At 34.4% G+C, this 27,436-nt stretch overlaps 1 protein-coding gene across 1 annotated transcript in view; it reads right to left on the bottom strand.

Annotated features, from left to right (window-relative positions):
* The window catches only part of CSMD1 (CUB and Sushi multiple domains 1), a 1,345,565-nt gene that overhangs the window by 161,814 nt on the left and 1,156,315 nt on the right, over nt 1-27,436 (bottom strand). Inside the window, 4 exon segments of the mRNA XM_019474454.1 lie at nt 6,893-7,102; nt 11,585-11,701; nt 13,947-14,016; nt 20,773-20,891. Of these exon segments, the coding sequence (XP_019329999.1) occupies nt 6,893-7,102; nt 11,585-11,701; nt 13,947-14,016; nt 20,773-20,891 (516 nt within the window).

Raw genomic sequence — 27,436 nt, 5'->3', positions numbered from 1 at the left:
TGGACAAAAGCAAACAAATTGACAAAACATAGGTTTTTTAAAATATTCAGTATAAATTTGTTCTCTCTAATTCTTTGCAGCATTCAGCTTGTGTGCTACATCTGCTTGCACTGGTATACACCCTCCAATTTTACATACAATCTTTACTTAGTCCTGACAACTATTTGTTCCCTTTTATTTAAGATGCCCTGAGAGATTAAATACTTTTGAAATATGCTTCTTGGAAATCATGTAAATTATTATTGATAGGCTTCAAAAGACTATTTTGTTTGGTTTAGCAACTGTTAGGTTTACCTGGTCAGGAGGATGGATGAATTCAGTATATTGATTTGTCAGCAGCTGAACAAACAAAGCCTGGGGGGGTTTATATGTATATTATTATATATATACATAATATCTATACAGTTTCTGTTTACCTACATCTTGGCACTACATTCTTATAAGCAGACACTGCAATGTTTAAACCTTTTCTGGATTACCTTACTTTATTTGCAACATCTCCAAGCCCTTCAGACACAATAAATAAGTTTTCTGTCAGAGTAAAATGCCATAGGCTTTTGCAAGATCTCAGAGATCTGAGATATGTCTGGACTGCCTTGGCCTGAGCTGATTTTAGCTCATTTTAACAATTGTTATCAGCCAAGTGATTATTACCTAACATGTTTCAGGTTATGCTCTGCAAATACCATGTATGCTAAAGGCCTGGCAAGCCCTGGCAGTCACTGCTTAACAAATGATAGTCCCTTATAGTCATTGAAGTTGGGGAAAGCAACTTTCAAAGTTTGGCTGGGAAACAGTAAGAAAGAAGCAGACTGTGGTAACAAAACATGTAAAAAAAACAATCCAAGTGGAACCCAAGACTGAAGAGTAAGAAATCCCTATCATGAACATCATATATTTCCCAGCAAAGAGCTTGGGATGTTTATGACTGTCTCTCCAGTTCTACATGAAAAAGACAGAAGCTGTCAATGTTAGGTTCCATAAGAGCACTGGGAGGGTAAACATAATACAAAAGACATGGGGTAGATAGGAAGAAGTTTTTGCGTAACAAGTTCAGCTGCATTGCTTATGATTTTGTTCTGCGTTAACTGACTTAGACAACTTAACTGTGTAAGCATTAATTGGACTAAAAATAAATTCTTAGCTTTCTGTATATGATATGTTTCCTTTTGCCCCTAAGAAGATTTTGAATGTGACATCCATGCCAACCTCTCACATTTTATGTCCCTCCCACATCTATATCCCATGAATAGCAGTTAAACAAGACACAGTGTGTATTAAAATGAGTTGTGACAAGGAATATTCCAACTGGGTAACCAGCAAGCCAAACTGAGTTGCTATCTATGGAGTGATGCTGCATCTTTCCTCTCAATAAGGGCCCTATTTCAGGACTCTTTCATCCACGTTACTAATATTGCTTTTCAAACATTTCCAGGAACTGTGAAATTTGACTGCAATTGGACAATGGTTTCAAAATTGCATAACAGAAGTATATCAAGAAGCATAACACTCAGACATCACAACAGTGTAAGTCTTGTCATCCAAACAAATCAGTCTAAGACTTATTTGACGTTTGACTTACTGAAAGGAAAACAAAATTTCTAACAGGAAAGAAAGGAGAAGGAAAGAAAAGCATTTTGGAGTAGTGAAGAACTATTTTTTAAGTCCAGTTTCAGCAATTGCAGACCGACTAAGAGGAAGAGAGAGAAATACAGAAGTATAATATCAAAAGAAGTAGGAAAATCCAGAGACAATCTGGAAGACAAGATAACTAAATATCAAGGGCAACAGGTGTGGGACTGGAAAAGTCAGCTATCAAAAGCAACATATACTTTGTATGAAGAAAAATAAAGCAGCCATTAAAATTGCTCAGTTGTAAACCACTGGCATTTTCTGTCAGTGCATGCCAGAGGAATACAATGAAACACAATACTTCCAGAAGTTCTTCTTAGATTATGAATATCTTGAACTGAGAGTACAATTTCCTACATGTTCTAAATGGTGCTGAGCAAGTTACTTGTGCTTAATAATATGAAGCTATAAAATATGATAATCTTGGAAAGAATTGCCAAAGGAAAAATGTTAGCAATAGAAATGGCTAGTGCAATCTGGGATCTCAGAGGCAACAGAGAGAATTTGTGCTATATGAAGAAAAATAAACACATTCAAGATATTTAATTATAAAGAACAAAAGACCAATATCTGTTTGTAGAGTGCAGAAAAGGAGGTAGATGGAAGAGGGAACATAAGCCAATTAGAAACTCAGTAGAGTGAGCTTAGGTGGTAGATCCTAATCACTTAAAAGTTGAACATATCAGTGTTAACAACTTTCCACATTAAAAAAAAAAAAATCAATAAACGATAAGTACCTTGTAAGAGTTGCCTTTACTGGACAAATTGTTTTGCTTCTCACTCATGGGGAAAATAAAACTGGGTAAATGTATATGCATTTGGTAATTCAAATACACCTATAATTATATATTTTGAGAAACAAGGTAATAAATACTAGTTTTATTTTTTATTTCAAACTAGAATGACTCAAATATCAATTCATTTAACTGTATCTCTTTCTTGGTTCTGAATTTTCTGTCTACTATTATAACTATTAGACTAATTGCTAAAGTAAGAGATTCTTATCAAATTATTACTGGTTTTGAGAACAATTTTTTTCTGGATTCTTTATATAAATATTTGCAAAATACTACTACAAGTTTCTGAATTTCTATGAACAATACTTTTTTTGACAGTTTTATTCTGAGAATGCTACTACACAATATTTGTCACTTAAAAATGTTTATTATAAGGCCCATCTAATGAAAGTTTTAATTTTTTCATAATACATTGTTCTGGTTTTAGGTGCATTGCTTTTCTTCTATTTAAATCATAGGATAAAATTTTACATTGTCAATGAGTTAATCCTGATAACACTTTTGTTGTCAGCTGACAAGTTGCAATTGGGAGACACAGAAAGAAAGTAACTTCTCTAAAAAGCAAGTGATTTTAACAAGAAAGGTTTAGAGTGAACCAAAAAATATCAGTTTCTTTTGTATGCTGTCCTCTTCACCATATTCCCATTTACTTCTGACCAGACAAAATAATCCTACTAGACACAGTGGGGAAGGGAACAATAGAAGAAAAGAGGTATTATGAGCATAATTCATAAACCTTTTCAAAATATGGAATAAACTTCATGCATTAATATCATGGATTTCTGAATTATGAAAGTTACCATTTTAATGGCAACCCCAGACTGGACATAGATCATAAAAAATTCTTTCAGCAGTTTACCATGGATGAATAAAGGGAATGGTGCCTGTAACAAGCAAAAAGATAAAAAGTGAAGTTGTGGTTTGACTGAAATAATTGACACAACTGTTAGCTTCAATAAGCCCAAGATTTCATCTGATTTTTAGACCATGGGTTATGGCAATCAGCTTAACTTCTGAACATACATGTAATCTTCTTAGCTGCACTTGAATACCATGTGAATGATTCCCCGGGCTCAGTTTCCTATTGCTGAGCATACTAAATTGCTCTAATGGGAAACAAACAATATTGGCTAAATGAATAAAATAAATAAAAGGATAGACAAATTATAGCAATACATTTTCCTGCAGTTGTAGTTCTATAAACTGTAGCACAGATTACAGAGTCTTTCTGTCTGCAGTGATAAGCAAACATTGCTTAAATATATGGAATAAATTAAAGGTAAATAAATTTGTCTGAGACAGGCTAAGTATAGTTATCATAGAATCCTAGAATCATAAAATGTTTGGGTTGGAAGGGACCTTTAAAGGTCACCTAGTCCAACCTCTCTGCCGTGGGCAGGGACATCTTCAACTAGATCAGGTTGCTCAAAGCGCCGTCCAACCTGACTTTGAACACTTCCAGGGATGGGGCATCCACCACCTTTCTGGGCAACCTGTGCCAGTGTCTCACCACCCTCAGCGTAAAAAAATTCTTCCTTATATCTAGTCTCAGGCCCTACTAAAAAGTCTGTCCCCATCTTTCTTATATGTCCCCTTTAAGTACTGAAAGGCCTCAATACGGTTTCCCCAAAGCCTTCTCCTCTCCAGGCTGAACAACCCCAACTCTCTCAGCCTTTCTTCATAGGATAAGTGTTCCAGCCCTCTGATTATTTTTCTGGCCCTCCTCTGGACCTGCTCTAGCAGGTCTGTGTCTTTCTTGTGCTGAGGGCTCCAGAGCCGGATGAAGTACTCCAGGTGGGGTCTCACCAGAGTGGAGTAGGGGGCGGAATCACCTCCCTCAACCTGCTGGCCACGCTTCTTTGGATGCAGCCCAGGATATGGTTGGCTTTCTGGGCTGTGAGCACACATTGTTGATATAGATAGAGATACAGACCTCTATCGTCAGTTTTATCAAAACATTGTGACTGGATCTGAAGAACTTCTTGCTACTTTAAAGGAAAAATTGAATTGATAACCACAGGTAATTTGCATCACATCTGATGTCACAGTAGTCTTGCAGTACCAATTGTGTCACTGGGATCAGGTACTGGGCTCTAAGTGAAAACAGACCCAAGCACTGACCAATGATTGGAGGAGTTTGAAGTGGATCTGTGTCAACTGCATTATGTCATGAGCTAATCAAAATATATACAATTTTTTTTTCCAATTCTATGCCATCTTTTCCTTTGATCTGGACTATCATTTCCTTAAACATAAAGAAACATCACTGTCCTTGCCAAAACCATAGAATACCATATACATTAAATATATTTTGATACATGAACACAAGAAGAGATAAAGATACAAAAAGCTAAGTATTATGATGATTAAAAAGCAAACTGAACCTGTCTCCTTGTCACCCTGCTGAAACTGTCATAGACTGTTAAAATATGAATGTGTGCTTTCTTTTAAAGGGAACGCAAATCCTTGCTGAGCAAGCTGGAACATTGTTTCTAGAAGAATGTATTATACAGTGTACAAACAATGTAAGATTTAACTATTAATTTCATGACAGAAAATGCTGTTAGACAGGAGTTAATCACATGCAGATGAGCCTATAAAGACCCAATACTATTAAGGAAGGGCTTCTTATATAAAGAAAAACACACTAATTAGAACCAGAACAGAGCACTGGAGAATATACAGAAAACATACCACATGGCTTTGTTCTTTATTTATTTGGCATTTCTGCAATTTGCCACTTTTCTTTCTTTCCAGAAAATTCTAAAAAGAGTCATCTGTCCAATCACAATTGCCCTTGACTGCTCAGAATAAAAATCACACTAGGTGGGTGTGATGTTGTGAGAGTATTCCCTACTTCTAAGACTATGTGACAGAACAAAACTCCACAGGCAATAGAGAGATGTGACTTCTTCGTGGGCATGCTTTACAAGCATTAACCTAATCCAGGTGCTCAGAATCATCTGCCAGAAGATTTTTCCTCTCTATCTATTGACTCTGTAGATATGATCTAACTATAACTGTAGATATGCATGTATGCAAATAAATACTGTACTGGGCCTGGCTATGACAGAGTTAGTTTTCTTCATAGCAGCTCATATGGTGCTGTGTTTTAGATTTGTGACCAAAACAATACTGATAACACACTAATGTTCTGGCTTTTGCTGAACAGTGCTTGGACAGCTTCAAGGCCATCTCTGTTTCTCACTCTGCCTCACCAGGGAATAGACTGGGAGTGCGCAATAGGTTGGGAGGGGATACAACCAGGCAGATGACCTGAACTCACCAAAGAGATATTCCATACCATATAAAATCATGCTCAGCAATAAAAGGGAAAACAGGGGGTTTAGGGATATTAGCCATCTTTTGCTTGGGAACAGGCTGGGCATTGGTCTGCCTGTGGGATGTGATGAGTGATTGCCTTTGCATCACTTGTTTTGTTTTGTTTTGTTTTCTTTCTCTCTTCTTCCCCTTATCCATCACTTTTTAAACAATGGTTTTTGTCTTGGCCCCCAAGTTTTCTTGCTTTTACTATTCCTTTCCTCTTCCCCCCATCTCACTGGGGGTGGGAGGAAGTGAATGAGCAGCTGTGTGGTGCTTAACTGTCCACTGGGATTAACCCACAACACATACATGTTTATACAAGCATATAGGCTTATATACATATATATGAAAACCTAACCAAGCTATCTAAATTAATAGCCTAGAATAAGGTGGCATGAATCTCCCTCACTGCAGTTAGATGAGAATTCAACCAGCTGTTCCATTTTGTTAAACTATTCAGATCCTGCAGTGGGGCTCAACGGTTTTCAGTAAGACTATTTTAACATTTTAGAAATATGCATGAATTAATGCTGTTTTATTGTCACTAATAGGGAAAAAGACAAGCAAACAGTGAAGATGAAGAAAAAAGCCAACAGTAAGGACCACAAAAAGTTCACACGTTCAAATACTGAATATATGTAATTGAAAATACAGATACAGAATGTGTGTTATCTGGTGTCTTTTCATTTTCTGCTAATTTTCACTTAAGTCTAGACCATCAAAATATAAGAATTATAAAAATTTTCACCTGAATATTTGAAATAACTCATACTGTATTTTGAAATTCTCATTCATTACATTAAATATAACAAGATTTTCTAAATTGTAAATCAAGACAGTGAATATTAGCAGTATTTTCCAGTAACAGTACACATTAATGGGATGGAAAGGGGTATCAGCTATGTGACCTTTGGCAAATAACATCAACTTGGCTTCAGGATTTTACATCAGTAAAATAAAGATTCCATTTCAACACAATTTCAGTTGTAAAAAAGTGCAACCTATGGATTAAACAATCCACAGACTTAAAAATGCTACATAGCAGATGCTTAACATATTTTTAAAAATTAAAAAAAAAAAATTAAAAATTTTATCTTTCCTTTTTAACCATGAAGTTCATTGTGCTGGTTCCTGCTTACCTTGGTATGTCAACTTAAATCCTTGCCTGTTTTCTGAGTGATCACAGAAAAAGTGGACAAGCGTTTCATGAGTAGTACTTAGCAAGGGTGATGGGAGTTCCATTCCACTAAACTGGCCGATCATTGAGCTGGTGTGGTAAGGCCCATTCTGTTTTTCAAGGAAATCATGATTTGCTTCAGTAGAGAAATTCAGAAACTGAATGTGTGCACCTGCAAGCAGTGAGAAAGAAAGAAAAATTAAAAAGAGAGTTTTTATAACTCTTGTTGCTACAGCATGCAAATACAAAAAAAAAATTACATAATAAATGTTATAGGCACAATATTTATATTTTAGTCACCATTCAAAGTGGGATGCTTAAATTAAGGACATAGCCACTAAGTATTGTAAGAGTTGGAGCTTCTAATTTTTTGGTTTCCAATAAATATCATAACCGCACAGGAAGGGACCAATGAAACGAAGTCACAGTGTCAACAACCAGATATTTGTCAGGTTCCTAAACCAGCCAACAGAAACACTCAAGGGAGGGGCACACCACAAATCCTGCTGTGTCACGGCACAGTCAGGACTCTGCCGAAAGATCATTACTGTAGCTGGGCTAAGCCTCTCCTAGAGGCTCAGGATCAGCTCAGCACCCAGGAAGGTTACTAACAGAGTGACCTTTTGGAGGCAGAATTTCACCTACCTAGTTCCAACTACCTACTCTACCCTGTTTTTCCTGACCCAAGCAACCTATATATGCCTCCTCTTCCCTCCAGCTTGGGACAGTGTGTCCTTAGAGCCATTCTACTCTTTATGCAGCACTATAAGATGCACTGAACATCAGACTGGTGACAGGTACTTACTCATGATCATTTACCACAAACCCCCTCTGGAACTCAAGGCGGCTGAACCAGGACTTTCTCACAAAATCAAAGGGAGAGAGATGACTCCCAAAATGCTGAACAGTCAGAAGTATAAGCATGATCTCATGGTAACAGCTGTTTTTAAGTTCTGGCACTACTTCATGTGTGAAGTAGTCAGAATGAAGGACTTCACAGCAGTCAGTGAAGGACTCAGAATCAGGCTTCTCAAATTATGTATATATATAATATCAAAAGAGGGATGGGGGATGAACCCCTGGTTCAAAAGCCAAGTAGTACCAAGTAACTTGCAACCACACTGCTTGGGCCTAAGCTTGCTCTGGTAGACTATGAAGAACTAGCTGGAATGGAATAAAACAGAATTACTGAATGAGCCAACAAAGCAATGTGAAATATTCAATGCCTTAACTCTCTGCCTGACGTTCTTAAATAGCAGTAGAGACATATTCTTCATTCCAGGAGAGTACCTTATAGACTAATCACCAGGGTAAGTCATTCACTCAGTCTTGCTCTACAGCTCCTTTCTTTGCCTCTGTGGTTTGATATCTAATAATTTGTATAAAATGGATTTTTTTTTTTTTTTTTTTGCTACAGGAGAAACTAAACTACTGAATAAACTGTTATATAACACTCGTAAGAATAAGGGTTATTTAGCTCTAGTACCTTCTCTGACCTATACAGAATGGGAGATGTGAAAACAAGTATTTCAGCTGCTGAATAAGAAAACTTATTCTGATGCTATCAATAGAGAGACACATACAGAACATACCAAAGTCACAATATCAGCCATCTCTTGTATGGTGTCTGGTACGGTTAGTCTGACTTGAGCAAAGTCACTAATTTTACAGTGCTCTCAGGATTTAAGATGAGGTAGGACACCAGGCAGCTCAGAAACATCTTGACTTCAATATCAGCATTTAGTGATTCCCACTAGAGACTGGATGTCAGCAGCATGCAATTCTAAAGAATTGAGCAGCCACTTAATGTTATACTTAAGTAGCTAAAGTGACAAGCAGATAATTCAATTTGACATATGTATATAGACCCAAACACAGTGTTTAGGTATTTAAATAACAGTAGCCTGTTGTTCTGAAATAGTCTCTGATGAGCCACAGAGTACCTTTAAAATTGAATCATTCTTATTTAATTACTAGAAGGAATTAACACAACTATTTGTAAATATTCAGTACAGAAAAGCTTTGTATTTTAAAAGTAAAAAGTAGATATACCAGTAACTTTTAAAAACTTAAACTGCCTAAAATAGCCACATTTTAAGCAGAAACAAAAACATACTTTTTTTCTAAAGGTTTTTCAGAGACGTTAATTTCAATTAGAGGACATACTGTGTGTCACTCAAGACGTTAATTTCAATTAGAGGACATACTGTATGTGTCACTCAAGCCTTAATTCTAAGTTTATACCAGTTACAATTGTCAATTTGATATGTCAAAGTTTTCTACACTAAATAATTTCTTACATAAAATTATACAGAATAAAACTGATAGCTACAGAAAATAAATCATCTGGTCAAACTGTAATTATACTACTTCCTGCTCCAATCTCAACAGGATTTCCTCTCTCACCTGAATAGACTCTAAGTAATGAGAATTCCAAGCTGGGTTAATCTTTTTTACAAATGTTAATCAATTAACAGCTACCTGCAATCATTGCAAAATCACTGCAACTCACTTGAAAAGATGTACTTTCCATCTGTTTAAAATGTTTGGATTTTAATAGTGTCTTCTTTTACATGATCAGTATCTTTTCATGTAATGAAGAGAGCACTGTACTTTGGGACAAATTTAGCTCCCACAATTCTATTGTTGGTCTTTGTTTAAGCACACCTGTGAGCTTACACGAAGTCAATAATGTCATGGGCTTCATTCAGTTACAAAGTTTGAATAAATGGATGGGAATAAAAGAATACTTACTGGGAGATGAAGTGACTGTGAGGTTAATTATTTCAGTGGAATTTGAATCAATCATTACGTGTTCATGAGTGTCCTCTGGATCAGTTTTTGTGCACAGTGCTAAAATCTTAACTCAATCAGTACCACACTAAAATCCTTCCAAAAAAAAAAATCCTGGAGCATTATTCAATTTTGGAACTGTTTGCTATGTTTCAGTGATTTCATGTATTTATTTTGACACAATAGAATGAGTGTAGAGAAACAGCTCTTAGATAGACAAGTTTATACTTGTAACTAAAATAGTATCCAGGATTTTGCAGTGGAAGTTGTCTGTGAGACATCACATCAATCACGATGTTTAAACCTGGTATAAACGCATTATCTGTGGATTATCTAACAAAAACTTGGGAAAAAGATCCCTGTAGCAACTTTATGGCAAAAAATGTCCTCTTCCAGTATTTTTGAAAGCAATGATGGATCAATGGTATGAACACCTGTTAAATCCCTTGCCAGACAGAATCATAATCTTTTCTATTTATAGGATTACCACTACCAGAGACTTTCTGAGAATTGAGAGGGATAATAATAAGATACAAGACACTCTTGCATAATTAATCCATGAAACATTGTCTACATGGAAAAGCTTAAAGAAAAAGAGCAACTCTGAGAAATATGAAGGACTGTTTTTAAAAGTCAGTATTGTAGTAGCCTAATTAGGATGACATCGCTCCAGAATAGTTGCTTATCATTTGTATTTTCTGCAAATGTAACTTTAGAATGACAAAATTAGCCAAGGATGTCCTGTCTATGGTCATCCTAAGGCTATAAGGATATCTAAGGCTACTAAGGCTATCCATAACTATGATGAATCAGTTTTACCAGGTACACGCTCATAAAGGGCGCTATTCTAAATAAATTGTAAATAAAGGAGTGCACAGTACCCTTACATGGTTTTAACCATGTAGAACAAGATTATTATCTACACAGGGAAAACTCAGATCTGTTGAGTAAGGTCTTAGTGTGCTTGAAAGGGAAATTCTTTTTAGCTTTGCTTTTTAACTCAGCATCATTTAACTCTTACATAGAATTACACTTTATGTAAGTAGTACATCTCACTACAAAAAAAAAAAAAAAAAATCTTATGAATGCAGTGGAAAGCACAGAAAATAGAAAATAAATTCATTTCCAGACATGGGTATAGTGAATTTAATGATAAGCTTTTAAAATTAATTTTCTTATTTGAGTACTAGCACTGAATTCACAGTATGGGGCATAATGTTTCACAGCAAGAAAATTTATTCCTCTTTTACTTCTGATAATGATAGAAGATTGTGTTTTATACATGCACTTATAGATCCCTTATTATCCATTATGACCTTCTCTATCTAATTATTATTTATTTGTGAAGATATTTTCCGTATGACAATAGATTTAATGCAAACCTAGAAAGTTTCTAAGTTGGCAACTGTTACCTGGTATTTGGAATATAGTTTTAGAATGTTTTTAACCAAATTCATAGTGCTAGAAATGAGGTTTTGTCCATTTTCATAGTACATAAGAAATACTTTTAAAATGTCACTTGGGGGACAATGAAAGGACATTAAACAGAAGTAATTAACACTAATTAATCTAGAAGTTACGTTATCTATTTCATCTGATATATCTTCATGCAGCCAATTTCGTTTGCTCTGAAATCAGATTCTGAGACAGGCTGAGTTTTACAAATAACAAGTTGCTTTGACAAAGATATATTTTTAAACTCCCAACCATTTTCAAATCAAAAGATAGCACATAATTATGTAAGGGCTTCACAATACATTCACTGGATAACATCTATTTCATACTAGAAATTAGAATATTCTTATATATATTTAAATCTGATGATTACAAATAATTGCTTTTCAGATATAAGTTTACTTACCATATCCAATAGGCAATAAAATTTTCCATGTACAATCTAAGTTACTAGGGTAATTTCCAGGAAAACCTGGGCTCAGGATCACACCACCCATGTTTGTCAGTGTTCCACCACATTTAGCTATTAAAAATAGATACAAAGTCACTGTATCTTTTAATAATATTATTTCTTAATATTTGGAATATGATTAATTTCAAAAACGGGTTTTCCATTTTATCCCCATGACCCCCAAGCAGTGAAATTTATCACAGTCAAAACATTCCTTATGAAGGAGGAAAAAAAAAAGAAAGAGAATTTGGGTTAGAGCAAAATGCTTACTTAATGCAATATGTTCAATGTGATTTTACTGCAAATGTGTAGTTGCACGTATAGACTGGGTAACCCATTGTCTCAGCTTGACAATTACAGTTAAAAAAGTCTGGTGCTATGTTGAGATAGCCTTCATAATCAGAGGAACAAATATGGAATTAAACTGAATTATGACACTGATCCATGATGCAGCTGTGGATCTGCTAGTTAATATAGCTAAAAATACACTTTGCTTACTATCTGTATGCTATTCTTCAGAAAATTCATGTGTTTGGAGATTGAAAAGCCATTTGCATCATTTAGGATGACATAAAGCTAAACTATAAATATGTGAAGCAACTTGTAAAAAAGTGGCTGAGTTTATACCTTCGCTAGGACAATAATATGAAGGAAGAGTAACTTCAAGAAATCAAATTAAAATCTTGTAATTTATATTTATTATTTGAGGAATCACTACTTTAAAGCCTATGAGTCATCATGCCAGGTGTTACAGTGATGTATGATCTGGTAACAGAATTGTGATACTGTGCGTTGTGATAATTGTACTGAAAAAATGAAAATAATCTACTGGTTAGACGACACAAGAAATTGCATCAAAATAGGAAAAAATCAAATTAAAATCTTGTAATTTATATTTATTATTTGAGGAATCACTACTTTAAAGCCTATGAGTCATCATGCCAGGTGTTACAGTGATGTATGATCTGGTAACAGAATTGTGATACTGTGCGTTGTGATAATTGTACTGAAAAAATGAAAATAATCTACTGGTTAGACGACACAAGAAATTGCATCAAAATAGGAAATACTCCACTAAAAAGCTGAGAAATCAGTCTCAAACTTCTCAAATATCTCTACCTCTCTGCAATGTTAAATACATTATTTAGTGAAAAGAACAGATTTTGGTTTGCATTTCTAGAAAAATCAACATTTTAATGGTTGGAGGTGGGGGAGGAGGGGGTCACGTTTTAAGGGTTTGTTTGTTTTCTTGGGGGTATTTTAGCTTCCAGGACAGCAAAATTTCATGAACTAAAGGAAAAAAAAAAAAATCAATGAGCATAAAATTGATTTGAAGGAACTGCACTGCTTTCATATTAATCAGAAATGACTGCTTCTGTAGAAGTTGACAATACAAAATAATATATTGGCCCATCTTGAAAAGGAATCTTTAAAACCATTTCACATTAATATTGCTCGATATCATCCCAGTCTTTTAAATTCCTCATATATATGAAGCTAAAAGAAACAGCTGTTGCTGACTGAATATTGAAGTTAAAAACATTCACTGAAGAATGCATTTCAAAGCTGAAATGACAGAACGTCATGATAGAGCTGTGCTTCTCTCCCTTCCATTCCTGCTTTTTCTTGAAATAAACATGCCAAAAGACACCAGAATGTTGACTTTCTTAAACTTTGTTTAATCAAGAAACAATACAGTAGAACAAGATTATTATCTACACAGGGAAAACTCAGATCTGTTGGGTAAGGTCTTAGTGTGCTCGAAAGGGAAATTCTTTTTAGCTTTGCTTTTTAACTCAGCATCATTTAAAAGCTTTCTCAGATGAAAAGAGCCAGACTTTTCTGGATCCCTAAAACTCTTTTTCATTCCACCACCCCTGAAGTCTTGGCTTCAGAGCTGCTCTCCACTGCAGACAGACCGCCTGCTTCTTTGAGTAGTCTCCTCAGCTCCCTGCATGACCTGCCTTGTTCTTGAGAAGGTTCTCCAAGCTGAGCATGCTGCAAAAGGATTGTGTTAACTACCTCTCCCTTCTGAAGAAGATTCAGCCTCATTCAGAGCAGAATATTCAGGTCAAGCTAAACAACAGTAAACATCTGGGTTTCCTCCTTTGCCCACTCTCACAATTTTTTTTTAAATAGCATATACACTATATATAAAGAAAAAAATTATTGTAATTTTTCTGTATTTCATAAATACAAATGGAAACTCAAAAAAGTTTTGAATGAAACAGAATTAAGTGAAGGAACAATAGACATGACAAAGGCGTTTCTTCTGACTGATGTTCAGAACACACTGAAATCAAGGAAGTGTCCATACCAATGCAGAGAGGAGATGGATAGTTCCAGCGTCGAACTGTTCCTGGCATACAAGAAATATGAGAACGGCCCTGTTTGGAAAGTGTAAAATATTAGATTACAGATACTCACTATGGGACTTTCCAGGAAGGCAGAGCTTCAGAGGACCTGGATCATCTTATCTGTGTCTTTTCTTATGTCAACCAACTGCATTATAATTACTTTTATGAATTTGTTAAACTTTATTTTCAAATACTTCAGGTTTTATGTTCTTATTTTTCTACTGGATAAATGTTCTAAAACACTCTTGTTTGATAACTTGAAAACCTCTTCACATTTTTGACTAAATATAAGGCTGGTTACAAGACAGAGGCATCTGACTGCATGCATTCATACAGTCAAACTGGTTCACTCCCTATTTCAATTCCAGGGTTCTCATCCACAGTACAAGCATACTAGTTCATTTTCAGGCTGCAATCTGGAGTGAATCAACCATTGCTCTGAGTGAGTAGTACAGACCCAGAGAGGAATTTGTTCTACCTCTGCTTGCTACAGAAGGTAAGGATGTGGACCACACCAAGACAGTCATCCACAATTACCAGCAGGCCTTGAACTCTCACATGGCCTCACAACATGACCCACTGCATACATGCAACATCTTGGCAGACAGCTATAAAAGTACAAGTGCCTCTTTATTTAGCTGTCATGTTTAATTTACTCTGCCTATTTTTAAGAAACATCACAAGAACCAAGCAGAATCATGTGGTAGGTGGAAGTGATCTGCAAAGCCTGTTCCCACATATGTCAGGGTGGCTGCCCAGGACCAACTGTAAAATGCTCCCAGCTTTGCTTGCACTGGTAACAGTTCAAGCTGAAAACTTAACAGTAGCACAAACAAAAGTTTTTTTTGTCAATTCTGTCCTCTGAGGAACTCAGGTTATACATTCTGCTGTTGGAATGTGGAAGCTGAATAAACTGGCAGGAGTGAGAGAGTCTGATATAAAGATTGAGACATGGGACTGATAGCAAGGTTTAGTTCCTGTTTTAGTCATTTGGATATACAAACTTGGGCAAATCACTTAACATCTCTTGTTTATTTTTATTAAGTGTATTAAGAGTCTAATATTCAGTAAGGTAGCACATTTTATCAATATAATATGAAGATTTATTTAAATATTATTTTTCCATAGCAATCAAATTCTCATAAAAATAAGAAAAAGATAGAATAAGTAAACTGCAGTAAAAGAAAATCCATTTGATGAAATTATTTCCACATCATTTGGTATGTTTACAAAAAAGAAACTACACATACTACCTTGAATAAAGTTCATATAGAATTGTACAGAATAAAATTATATTAATTAATCATTTTGTTAAGTATATTTAGACAATCAGCTTCTGAAAGACAAACTGAAGCTTTTCCAAAAATTGTTTGGAAGAAAAAAAAAAAATCAGTTTTCATTAAAATTATGAAAATTTAAATTAGTCTTTTTCTTATAAAAATGCTACAAATTGATAACAATTCAATAAAATACTTTTTTTTTTAAGGAACCTTTTTATTTTAAAGGAAAAATGTGCATGCACTTATTGTGTAATCTTAGTTACTTGAAATATTCCCTGTTTTATTTTATTCTCTCTTCCTAGTCTTCTATGATTGCATTCTCTGATGTTGAGTCAGGGGGAAGCCATAATTTAACTACCATATAGTCAGGAAAAAATGTAAAATGGGTTATAAAAGATCTTTTGAAAAATAAAATTAAATGATTCCTCTGGCTTCAAGCCTCTTCCCAACAAGAACACACTCTGATTTCGGTCTTTTAAAGTCCCCTCCTGGGGGGAGACACTTAATCCTACAGCTAGCAATTACCTTTCTTATGCATCTCCAGGTAGTAGTTTGAGCTCTGTAACTTTTCTGGTAAGTCTCAATTATAAACTAATCCACACCTGATTGTTATTGCTAGCTGTGAATATGTTCTCTAAAGACTGAGGGTAAATTCACAGCTAGAGTGAAAAAAAAAAAAAAAAAGGATCTGCAAAGTTATGCTGATCTATACTTGTTGAATAGCAAACATACTGCGCCTCGTAGAACATTATTTTCATTATTCTTGTTAATTTAGAACCATTTTTACTTGTCCTGTCTGAGCAACATACTATACATACATGTGTATGCACTTTCTTACAGCAGAGTCCATACAGCATAGAAATCCTCATTAATATTTTGAAAATATTCAAACTCTTTTCTGTTGAATTTGGATACTGAATGTCATTGTTTTACACTTTAGACAAGATCATGAAACTAGTTTTTCTATAAGTCAGATTCCACAGTATAGGATTAAATTTGTATAGAGGAAATAGAGGTAAGAAGTACAGTTAGGGAGCAATATGCTATGAAATATTAAGAAAGTATTTCATTACAGAATCCCTGTAAGTACAAAAACAAAAGTGCAGTTAGTCATATTCAAGAACTACAGAAAAGACCCGCATACAGACAAGAGACATTGTGTGGTTTTATGATAGTGATATACACAGTGTATTAAAGTTTAGCATTAACACAGATCTGTTTCTTATGTGCAGATTTCTTCCTCACAAATACATGATTGTTTTATAATAATACTGAATTTATGAACTCACATTTCTGATTTTCTAAGTAGGAAAAATGTGCATGCACTTATTGTGTAATCTTAGTTACTTGAAATATTCCCTGTTTTATTTTATTCTCTCTTCCTAGTCTTCTATGATTGCATGTCTCTGATGTGAGTCAGGGGGAAGCCATAATTTAACTACCATAGTCAGGAAAAAAAGTAAAATGGGTTATAAAAGATCTTTTGAAAAATAAAATTAAATGATTCCTCTGGCTTCAAGCCTCTTCCCAACAAGAACACACTCTGATTTCGGTCTTTTAAAGTCCCCTCCTGGGGGGAGACACTTAATCCTACAGCTAGCAATTACCTTTCTTATGCATCTCCAGGTAGTAGTTTGAGCTCTGTAACTTTTCTGGTAAGTCTCAATTATAAACTAATCCACACCTGATTGTTATTGCTAGCTGTGAATATGTTCTCTAAAGACTGAGGGTAAATTCACAGCTAGAGTGAAAAAAAAAAAAAAAAAGGATCTGCAAAGTTATGCTGATCTATACTTGTTGAATAGCAAACATACTGCGCCTCGTAGAACATTATTTTCATTATTCTTGTTAATTTAGAACCATTTTTACTTGTCCTGTCTGAGCAACATACTATACATACATGTGTATGCACTTTCTTACAGCAGAGTCCATACAGCATAGAAATCCTCATTAATATTTTGAAAATATTCAAACTCTTTTCTGTTGAATTTGGATACTGAATGTCATTGTTTTACACTTTAGACAAGATCATGAAACTAGTTTTTCTATAAGTCAGATTCCACAGTATAGGATTAAATTTGTATAGAGGAAATAGAGGTAAGAAGTACAGTTAGGGAGCAATATGCTATGAAATATTAAGAAAGTATTTCATTACAGAATCCCTGTAAGTACAAAAACAAAAGTGCAGTTAGTCATATTCAAGAACTACAGAAAAGACCCGCATACAGACAAGAGACATTGTGTGGTTTTATGATAGTGATATACACAGTGTATTAAAGTTTAGCATTAACACAGATCTGTTTCTTATGTGCAGATTTCTTCCTCACAAATACATGATTGTTTTATAATAATACTGTATTTATGAACTCACATTTCTGATTTTTTTCTAAGTAAAAATAGATCCAAAGCATCAGTTCAGGGCTAACAATGTGTATCTTCAAAAGGTTTCCTGTACTCATTCCAACTACTTCTCAAGTATTCATATTCTACTGTTATAACTCCACCTCAATATTTCAGCAGTACTATTTTAAGTACGGACAGAAAATTCAATGGTGCTGTATCTTGAGGGTTTATCTATTTCTAATCCATGTCATAAAAATGGAATCATCCCCTTTTTTCATATGCAAAATTCAGATGTTTCATAGTTGAAAAGGTAGGGAGAGAAGAGTGTGCAATATGATGGGCAATACAAGTAGGAGTCACCCCACCATACCTGAGCATTTAAAAGTTAGATACCCATGTTAACCTTCTGATGTCCTAACCAGTGAAGAAAGACAATACTTTCAGAGTAAGGTACCTGTTCTAACACAAAATCTTAGTATGAATCAGCCCTTGGAAATGTGTGGCTGTTTATCTCTAGTGTCACAATGACAGCCTAAACAGCTAATTCAGATCAGATAGCTGGCTTTTAGATGGACTAAATTGAATTAGATGCTATTCCATCTCCAGAGGAAACAGTATAGGGTAAGCTTTTCACTTTTTTTCTATCAGATCACTGCTATAGGCTTACCCAACAATCAGATGTTCGCCTATATATATTTCAGTCTTAATGGCTCAGAAGCAGTGGCCTGGATCACAGTAACGAGATGCTAAGCACTTATTGGCAATTATATGAACAGCAATTATATGACAGGCCTACCAGCATCACCATCAGATCCTGAGCCTTTCCCCATAGGGTGGAACGGAATAAAAATACATAAAGAATTCCACACAGCTTTTCTACAAATATTCAAAATAGGAATCTTTCTCAAAGAAGCAAAAAAGAGATTACTTTTGATTTAATCCAACAACTCCTAAAATACAATTACATTTATTGTTGTGTAACCAAGTTTATTATAGGCTGACTTCCAGATAGATTCTGCATTAAAATAGAATGGCCTGAGTCTAGGGATTAATAATAATAAATTTAGCTCAACGCATACAAAAAAGGACTATAAGAACATATAAGCTACATCTGTACTAGTGGAAGTGCTTGGGCTTGTTTTCTAGCCTTGAGTTCAAATGCACATTCTTTTGTATATCTACCTCTTTAACTTTTTTCTTCCAAATTCATCTCCAAAACAAAGTGTCATGATGCAAACAGCCTATTGGGAATAGTCTCTGGCTTGTGATAATTACTGAACTGTGATACTTCATCTAGGCCAAAAACACGCCAGCACCCCATTCTAACAAATTGATAGCACTGAAGATCAAATTTCAGTTCACATACCTTTGCCTTGGCTATAGAGTATGGCATTTCATCATATACTTAAATTAATGCTATTTTGAAATAGAAAAAGGTTAATGGTTCATTAGCAGTCTTTAAATGGAAGTCAGAATCTATTTGGGAGTCAAGCTTTAATGACAGCCAGTCTTTTTGAAGTGACCATATAATAAAAATATGATATCAAATCTTGTATGTCTTTCATTTTCTTACTGTCATTACTGCTACCTACAAAGGATACTGTAAGGGAGAGATGAAATAGGGAAATTAAAGTTAATGAAGTCCAAAAGTTAAAGGTTTTAAACCAGTAGGTATTTTCAAAATAATATTAAATTTTCTTTTGCTGGAAAGAGAAAAACTTAAGGAGTATATGTATGAAACTCAGCTGGCTTGTAAGCAATCCTTGAACCATTAAATGAGCAGCGAGTGCTCAGGATGGATAGAGCAGGCTTTATTGTGCACAAGACTTGAATCTTTTCTAATTAGTAGAATACATATATGACAGAATATTTTTGCTATGGATATGGGATGCTTCTGATACAGGCTGTTTCAAGTCATGCTATAAATGTAAAGAGCATGGATTAGGTTAAAGACTTGACCGAAAAGGTAAGCATTTTGCTGATTACCTGAAGAGACTTTTCAAGTGCAGGTGTTCCCACAGCTAGCCTAGAGCTAAGATGTTCAGTCTGAATCCTGTCTGAATTTTAGGAGAATGGTAAGGAATACTGAGACCAAAGAATAAGCCTATACATACTGAGGGAGCACTGAATTGGCAAACATCAGACAGGGAGCCATGACTTTATCCTTCTCTGGAGCAGAAGTTGTGATGCTTTGCTTTCTCTGATACCATGGTATGCTTTTACATTGTCTTGAGTGAGACCTATTACCACCCAAAAGATTCTGAACTCAGATGTTTTCAATGTATCTCACCAGTGGTGGAATATATGTAAAAGAATTAGAGGAACTAATGAAGAAAGGCAAAAGATTTCAGTCTTAGATTTACATAGTGCTGTGACATTTACAAACAGCAACTCAATAACATGTCTACCATGGGAAACTAAACCAGTGTCTGAACAGTGAACATCCCCAATCTGTGAACTAATTTGTAATATTTCTTTACTTGAAAGATTTCTAAGAGTAGATTTAGCATGAATAAAATTTACTTTAGAAACTAAATTCTACAATTTCTGAGCAGAATACGAAATCCCATGATGTATTTCTACTACTGTGGTTAAAATTTCACCTAAAGGAGCCACTTCCAAAAATGGAAAAACATAGTACAGTTTCAATAAGCATAGTACTAAAATAATTTTCTAAAGAAAACATTTTAACCAAGTTATTTCATTGTCCATTTTGATGGTTTTTACTGCTCAATGATATGTTAATCTAAAGCAAGATTTGTCAGACCAGATTTACTGAGGGCCAGACATGCTACACACTCATAGCTTTATAATGGGGGAGTGCTCACATAGGCTCTACTTAAATCACCTCTATGGACACACTACAGATTCTTCAAAAGAAAACATTTTAACCAAGTTATTTCATTGTCCATTTTGATGGTTTTTACTGCTCAATGATATGTTAATCTAAAGCAAGATTTGTCAGACCAGATTTACTGAGGGCCAGACATGCTACACACTCATAGCTTTATAATGGGGGAGTGCTCACATAGGCTCTACTTAAATCACCTCTATGGACACACTACAGATTCTTCATTAATGCAGGTTTTGGGTGGGTTTATTGCCATTTTGTTGTGATTATTCCACATTGTATAATTCAAAGAAAAAAGAAAGAAAGAAATACCTGTAATGTATATCCTGGCTCACACTGAAATGACAAAACATCATTCACCATATATCTATCTCCTGATTTGATCCCATTGCTAGGAATTACTGGTTCTGGACAGGCAGCAAGGCCTACAGCTGAGGAAAGTAAACACAAAGATTGAAAAAACATAAATAAGTAGACAACAGCTCTTCATTGATATTCTCTGCTCTAATGAATTCTTTCCACAGCATTGGGTTTTTTAAGAGAACATTAATTAAAAATTTATTGCAACATTAAACTGAAGTTTTGTTTAAAACACAGAAGTTTTCAGAACTGCACTGCAGAATACAAGTGGTATGACTGAAACACAAAGATTACATATTGTGATTGTACCAATTACTATGTCATGATCACATATTATGCCATTTTATTGTCTTCAACCAGTATGGTAATTCTAGTATATTAAACAGCCTTTTTTTTTTTCTTTATTATCCTTGTGAAGGAAATGGAGAGAAGAAGGAATACACTGTATGCATATTCTCTCTTTTCAACAATAGATGAGCAGAACTACTGAGGTTAGGTGGTAGAGCCTTTTGGAACAGCAGCTAAAGGCCAGGGGTGTTCCTTATGTTTAGACGACTCCATTGACTATGAAGAAGTTCAGACATTTGAAATTTAGCATTCTTAACCCAAAACTAAGTCTTTGCATAGGTGTGACAGGACAGTCTGTTCTTAACTATTTTTAAGTCAGGTGTTAGCAAACAGAAGATTAGTTTTACAAAGACTGTCCATGATCAGTAATTTATCAAATGTGTTCATCTAAATTTGGCAACCTGAAGTACTAGCTTCTGCTTTTTGCCAAGTGCATATAATTTTTCTTTTTTTTTTCCTTGTGTGCTTATCTAAGGAGTTTGTTAGTCAGTACAACTGAAAATTAAATATCATCTCTTCTATCTAAGCTAAAATGCTCCAAATGAACAAGACAGATGAGAAACTGCTGATTAGATTCAATAATTCTGTGCTTTTAAGATTTTCTTTGCAAACAGAAGGATGAGCAGAATTAGTTTGTCGGTTTATGGTCTGAAGACAGAATCTCATACCCCTTATAAAATTAAAAACTTTCTTTGAAGCCAAAAATCAATTTAAAATGTATAATCTTAAAAGTGAAGTCATTTATTAATTAGAGAAAGTTACTACTGAAACATAAATATTTAACTGCTATATTTTATTAAAATATGATGTGTAGAAGCCAGAACAGAATGGAAATTATTTTCACAATGTGTGAGAACAGATCTTTAGAATTTATTAGCGCAAAATTCTGTAAAAATCAGACAAAAATAATATTTTCCTGAATGTGATACTCTGTGTCCTTCAGTTGACTTGTATAAAAAAGTAACTGACTAAAAGCTACAACTCTCATTGTCTTCTTATGAAATCTAACCCCTTTGGTGACAGTAAGTGTAACTTGACAGAGTGTTTAGTACAGAAATTACATGATATTTGGCTTTACTCTGATATTTGACATTTTGGAGTCTGTTGTTCCAGATGGTTCATCATGAAAAAATATCTGATATTATTCACCGAGACCCTACTCTTTCTACGGAAGTACAATTTTATTTCAGATAATGCTGTTTGCACATTTTGAAACAGACAGGGTTTTAACTTTATGCCCTAAACCTTTATGGATCTACATTTCTCACTCAATTATAAATACCTTACAAATTTTAAATACACACATAAGAATTTTGTGTTTCCCACTTCACCCACTTCCAGTCAGTTTTTTGCAGCTCAAGATTTAGTTGAAGTAAATGTATCTTTCCTAATGAAGCACACAGAAGTTTGAAATAGCTTTTATACTTTCACTTGAAATTGTGATTGCCAAGCCATTTTTTTTCTTTCCTGGATATATGTTCCATAATCCTGTATGTTCTTTCTATGTCCTGTGCCCTTGAGTCTTACTACATTTCACTTTTTTCAGGAATGAACAGTGATAATGGCAAGTCATTCTAATGTTGAGTGACAGCTATCAAGGTATGAAGTGCAGTCTTCATAACAACAGATGCAAAAGTTATTAAACTAAATATTTTCTAATTAGCACATAAAGATTTATTTAATAGTTGCAAGCTACAGGATCTCCCCGAAGTAGTTCCTTTGTGTACTAGAATGTATAATTTCAGAAAATATCTAAATGTACTTTAAAGATTTTCAGCAATTTCTACTACAGAATTTAAAAATTTTAGTGTTCTACCAATATAATCAACTTTCAAATGGTGTTATGGTGACTTCATGTGGCCACTAGGGACTTCATGTGTGGTCGTTACGTAGAACTGTAATGTTCCAAATAGGCATGAGGATATCATCATTAACTTCAATGGTTTTGGTTTTGGTTTTGTTGCAGTTTCCTAGTATCATTCTTTTGGTCAACCGCTCTGTATTCCACAATACCATAAATGTATCCATGTCTGGAAAATTTCTTTGAGTATAGGTACTAAGTAGCTGTGATTTGCATCCACACAAACTGTTTGCTCCAGCATTAAGTGAAGGGCAACATCTTATTTCAATAATTCAAACTTCATCATATAGACTATTGTTTACTAATTTGAGAATCTAGTGTTCAGACACAACTTAAGTGAACCAAGCCTTATTTCTGCATTTCCTTACTCTTCTCACTCTTGAATAGAAAATAAAATTTAAAAAGATCTGCTCCAAACTCACCAATATTAAATAAATAAGCACCTAACAAAGACATTGTGACTAAATTGCTTATAGATAGCAATGTACTTGCTGAATTCTGTGAATATAAATTTGAGGTTCACTTCCTGTACTCAAGAAATTTGTATTTTGATTGAACTTAGCATTCCTGTGTGCTGAGAGTTACAGGCCTGCAGTCTTAGATCTGTATGAATAAAGTTACTTTTGCAGTTTTTTCTGAGTAACAGAAACAAATAACAGTGACTGCATAGCAATACTAATAATGTGCTTGTAATATAGCTCTTTTTCTAATTAGTTAAATAGCATACAGAATTTAAATAGACTGTGATCAAAAGAAAATCTTCAAAGTGATTTTCTGTGCAACTGTTAGATACGGTATTACACTACGTATTTTATCTTTAACAGATTCTAGTAACCTCGTAGAAACTTTTTCTTTCTGCTAGCTGCTTATACTTTGTATATTACTTTGTATATACTACTTCTTTGGTCTGATGATACAATTTATAATATAGAATATTCTATTAGAATATCACAAAACACTATACAAAACCCACTCATAATTGACTTTATTTGATATACCTGACATTAAGAAGCAATATTACCTCCCCAAAAGCAAAGAGGAAGTTGGAAACAGAGTCAAACACTATTGTGAATCCTCACCCTCATCATTCTAATCATTACATAATACTAGCCTAGTTTAGTTAGATAACTAGTTTAGTTAGATAACTAGTTTCATTAGAACTGGTCCAAAAATCTAAAGAATGCTTGAGAGAAAGCAAACAAATTTTGGTATCCAGGGACAAATTAGAGAACTTAAATATTCAGAAACTCTGAAATACATTAAATTAGGTTGTATGTGAACAGTCAGTAATAAAGGGAAAACATGTTAAATGTCAAGTCCAAGCAGTCAAAAAAGGACAAGGATTGCTTAGTGCATGCTCTTCAGACCTCAGCTTCTGCTATGCAGTACAAGAGAGAACACATCAATGTCAAGAATGATAACCCTCTCCCTGACCTTCTTCCACTTACTGCCTGCTAAATACTTTCTTGGCTCCGCTGTGACATAAGACAAATATGCCTCACTTCCATAATTACATACATGTCTACAATTACCTCAAATTCTGTCCCAAAATCACTGCCATTGCTGGCAGAAAGAAAATCCTTGCTGGCATATCTGACAATGTGAATGCCCATTAGTGTCCATTTCAGAAAGCTGCAAACTGAACAACACAAGAATTTCTTGACAGCTTGACCAAAAGTCGTCAGGCTTTCTTTTTTGAAATCCTCCCTCCCACCCCTGTGTGGCTAACTGAAACATATTGTTCATTATTATATTACAAACATCAAGCTGGAGTGAATTGTTCTTTCCATTTTGATGATGTTGTATATCAAAACCCAAGCCTTCCCTTCCAAAACTGCATGTTTCAGTCACCAGCCGACAAAATGCATTTATCTCAATGAATTACTGCAGGAGGGGTCAGATTCATGTCAACAGCTAGTAAATTGTATAGACATACTGATAGGATCAGGACCTGCTAAATTAAAAATGGCATATTTATGATTCACACCTGCTTTAATACAGGGAAAAAGGAAAGATTGCTGCACTGAAGAGCCGCATTAAAGATCGAATTGCATGAAAGATCTTAATCTGGACCTACAAAAAACAATATGCTACTTAGAAGAATACATTTTCTTCTCTGCTAGTCTGATTTTTATCTTTGAATTTATTAGAGATCTTTATGATAGAGAAGTACTACAAAAGATAGTCATTGTTCTCTAGTCCCCACACCAGTGAATCCATTATTTCAGCTCCTGAGAAACTTTAGCACTTGAAAACATTTAATAGAGAAGCTTCAGAAAAGGAGACAGTAATTAAAAGTAAGCTTATGTTCTCACACATATTACATTATCTTGGTATAGTGGTAAAACAAAAGCTCACAAAAAGAATGATGCTGAATTGTGCCATATATCCTAATTCAAGGTAATAAGGCTAGATGACACTATTAAAATATTGATTGGAAAAAACAAGATTTTTACTGAAATATTTTCATTCTAATCATTACATTTGGATATGTTCACACATAAACTTATAGACATTTGTGGCCTAAATCTACATGTTTATCTATATGTATCATATATTCAGTTCTTACTAAAACAAATCTGACTTCAACTGAGAGGTTCAATCAGCATGCTGTATGAGCAAACACTTATTATTTCCAGACTTTTTTTTTGTTGTTTGTATATTAAAGAAAATATTGAAACTACTACTGAATTAATAAATGATATTTTAAGACCAAGCTTGAAACATCAGTGCCCACAAATGCAATTGAATTAAACAGGCACATTTTTGAACCATACTGTTTGGATAGTTGTTTCCTTTGTTCATTAAGATTAAAAGGAATTCAATCAAATAGTGGGAATATTTATTCTTCCTACTGTTGTACATATTAGAAATGCAACAAAGCACATTTTGATTGGACTTGCTGGTGGCTGTGAAAATAATTGTTATTTATTCTGTCACACTTTGGGAGAAAAAAAACCATGAATATAAAGGATTAGTTTAAATGATTAATTCCTGTCTTTTCTACAGTTATCTGTTGCATACATTTACTGCTTTGTTTTTCATCATAAGTTACTGCAACCAATTTAACACCTACAACCCTTCTGAAATAACAAGAAACAATGCCACACAGTGGCTCTCAACAATACTTACAATTATGTTGTGACCAGAATGAAATTTTTCTAAGACACTGAGCAGTTATTTCTTTTAATTTGAGTGAGTTTGTGTATCTGACTTAAAAACAAACAAACAAGCAAAACAAAAACAAAAACACCAAATTAAAAAAAAAATCTAAGTCATTAATTTGACCATAGCCTACAAATTGACTGTGACCACTCAACTTGGACAACCAACTCATACCTATATTCTTGATGCCTAACACAAAAACATCCTAAAGTAAATGACAAAATTATATTATTCATCTGAAGACTTGTGTGTTTTGAAGGCTACAAGGGGAACATGTGTACTGCCTAGGTTAGACATGAACTTAGGTTTGCAGGAGCAGGCTGCCCAGATCCTTCCCATGAAAATAAAGACATACATAGAAAGAACCCACAAATGGAGAGGGCAAGATAAAGACAGAAACCTAAAAGGAAGACAAAGTTTCATAAAATAACCAAATACTTATTAAATTATTTCAATTATATTGACATATTTAGGATTAAAATAAGCTGTCATCAGTGGCTGAAGCTTTTATAAAGTATTTATGAAGTTCTATAAAGTTACTTTAAAACAGCAATATACAGTGTGGAATATAAGATATGTGATCAAATTATAACAAACTAAATATATTTTACTGAAATAAAGCTGTTTTCCTTGACATACTGATCTAAACCCAGGCATGCTTATAACATTTACACTCGTGAAAATATCTTTTTAAGTAGAAACTCTCATCCATTTATTCTAAAATACTATGGTGATGTACAATTTCTATTCTAGAGAAATAATTTCTATTTTGGATAAATAATTTAGTAGTGACTGAAGGACACTCTCCTCTGTTGTTCATTGCTCCTTGGAATGTCTCCTGGGATGCAGGGAGTGTTCCTAAGTGATCCTCATTTCCTAATGTCATTATGAAGACTTTTTTCATATAATGATATCAGGATTCTGGAATGGCTAGTTTAGAGCAATTTTATGTACTACTCTAATTTGAAATGTATGCAGAAGATAAGGCTAGATGAAACACTATTAGGTCCACTTTGTCTCTTCTACCCCTGTTGTAGCCTGCTGATGCAAGATCTGAAGTTATTTGGACTTGACATGATCAGCAGCTTCTTATTGTGAATTGACATTTTTCTGGTAATATCTATAGTTGGAAAGTTAATTGTCTTCACTGTAATTCCTAAAGGTCTTAGAATCATAGAATCATAGAATCATTAAGGTTGGAAAAAACCTCTAAGATCATCGAGTCCAACCGTCAACCCAACA

The sequence above is a fragment of the Aptenodytes forsteri genome, unplaced genomic scaffold, assembly GCF_000699145.1.
Source record: "Aptenodytes forsteri isolate BGI_AS27 unplaced genomic scaffold, ASM69914v1 Scaffold100, whole genome shotgun sequence".
NCBI lineage: Eukaryota > Metazoa > Chordata > Aves > Sphenisciformes > Spheniscidae > Aptenodytes > Aptenodytes forsteri.
The sequence above is the reverse complement of the archived record's forward strand: the minus strand, read 5'-3'. Positions and strand labels throughout refer to the sequence as shown.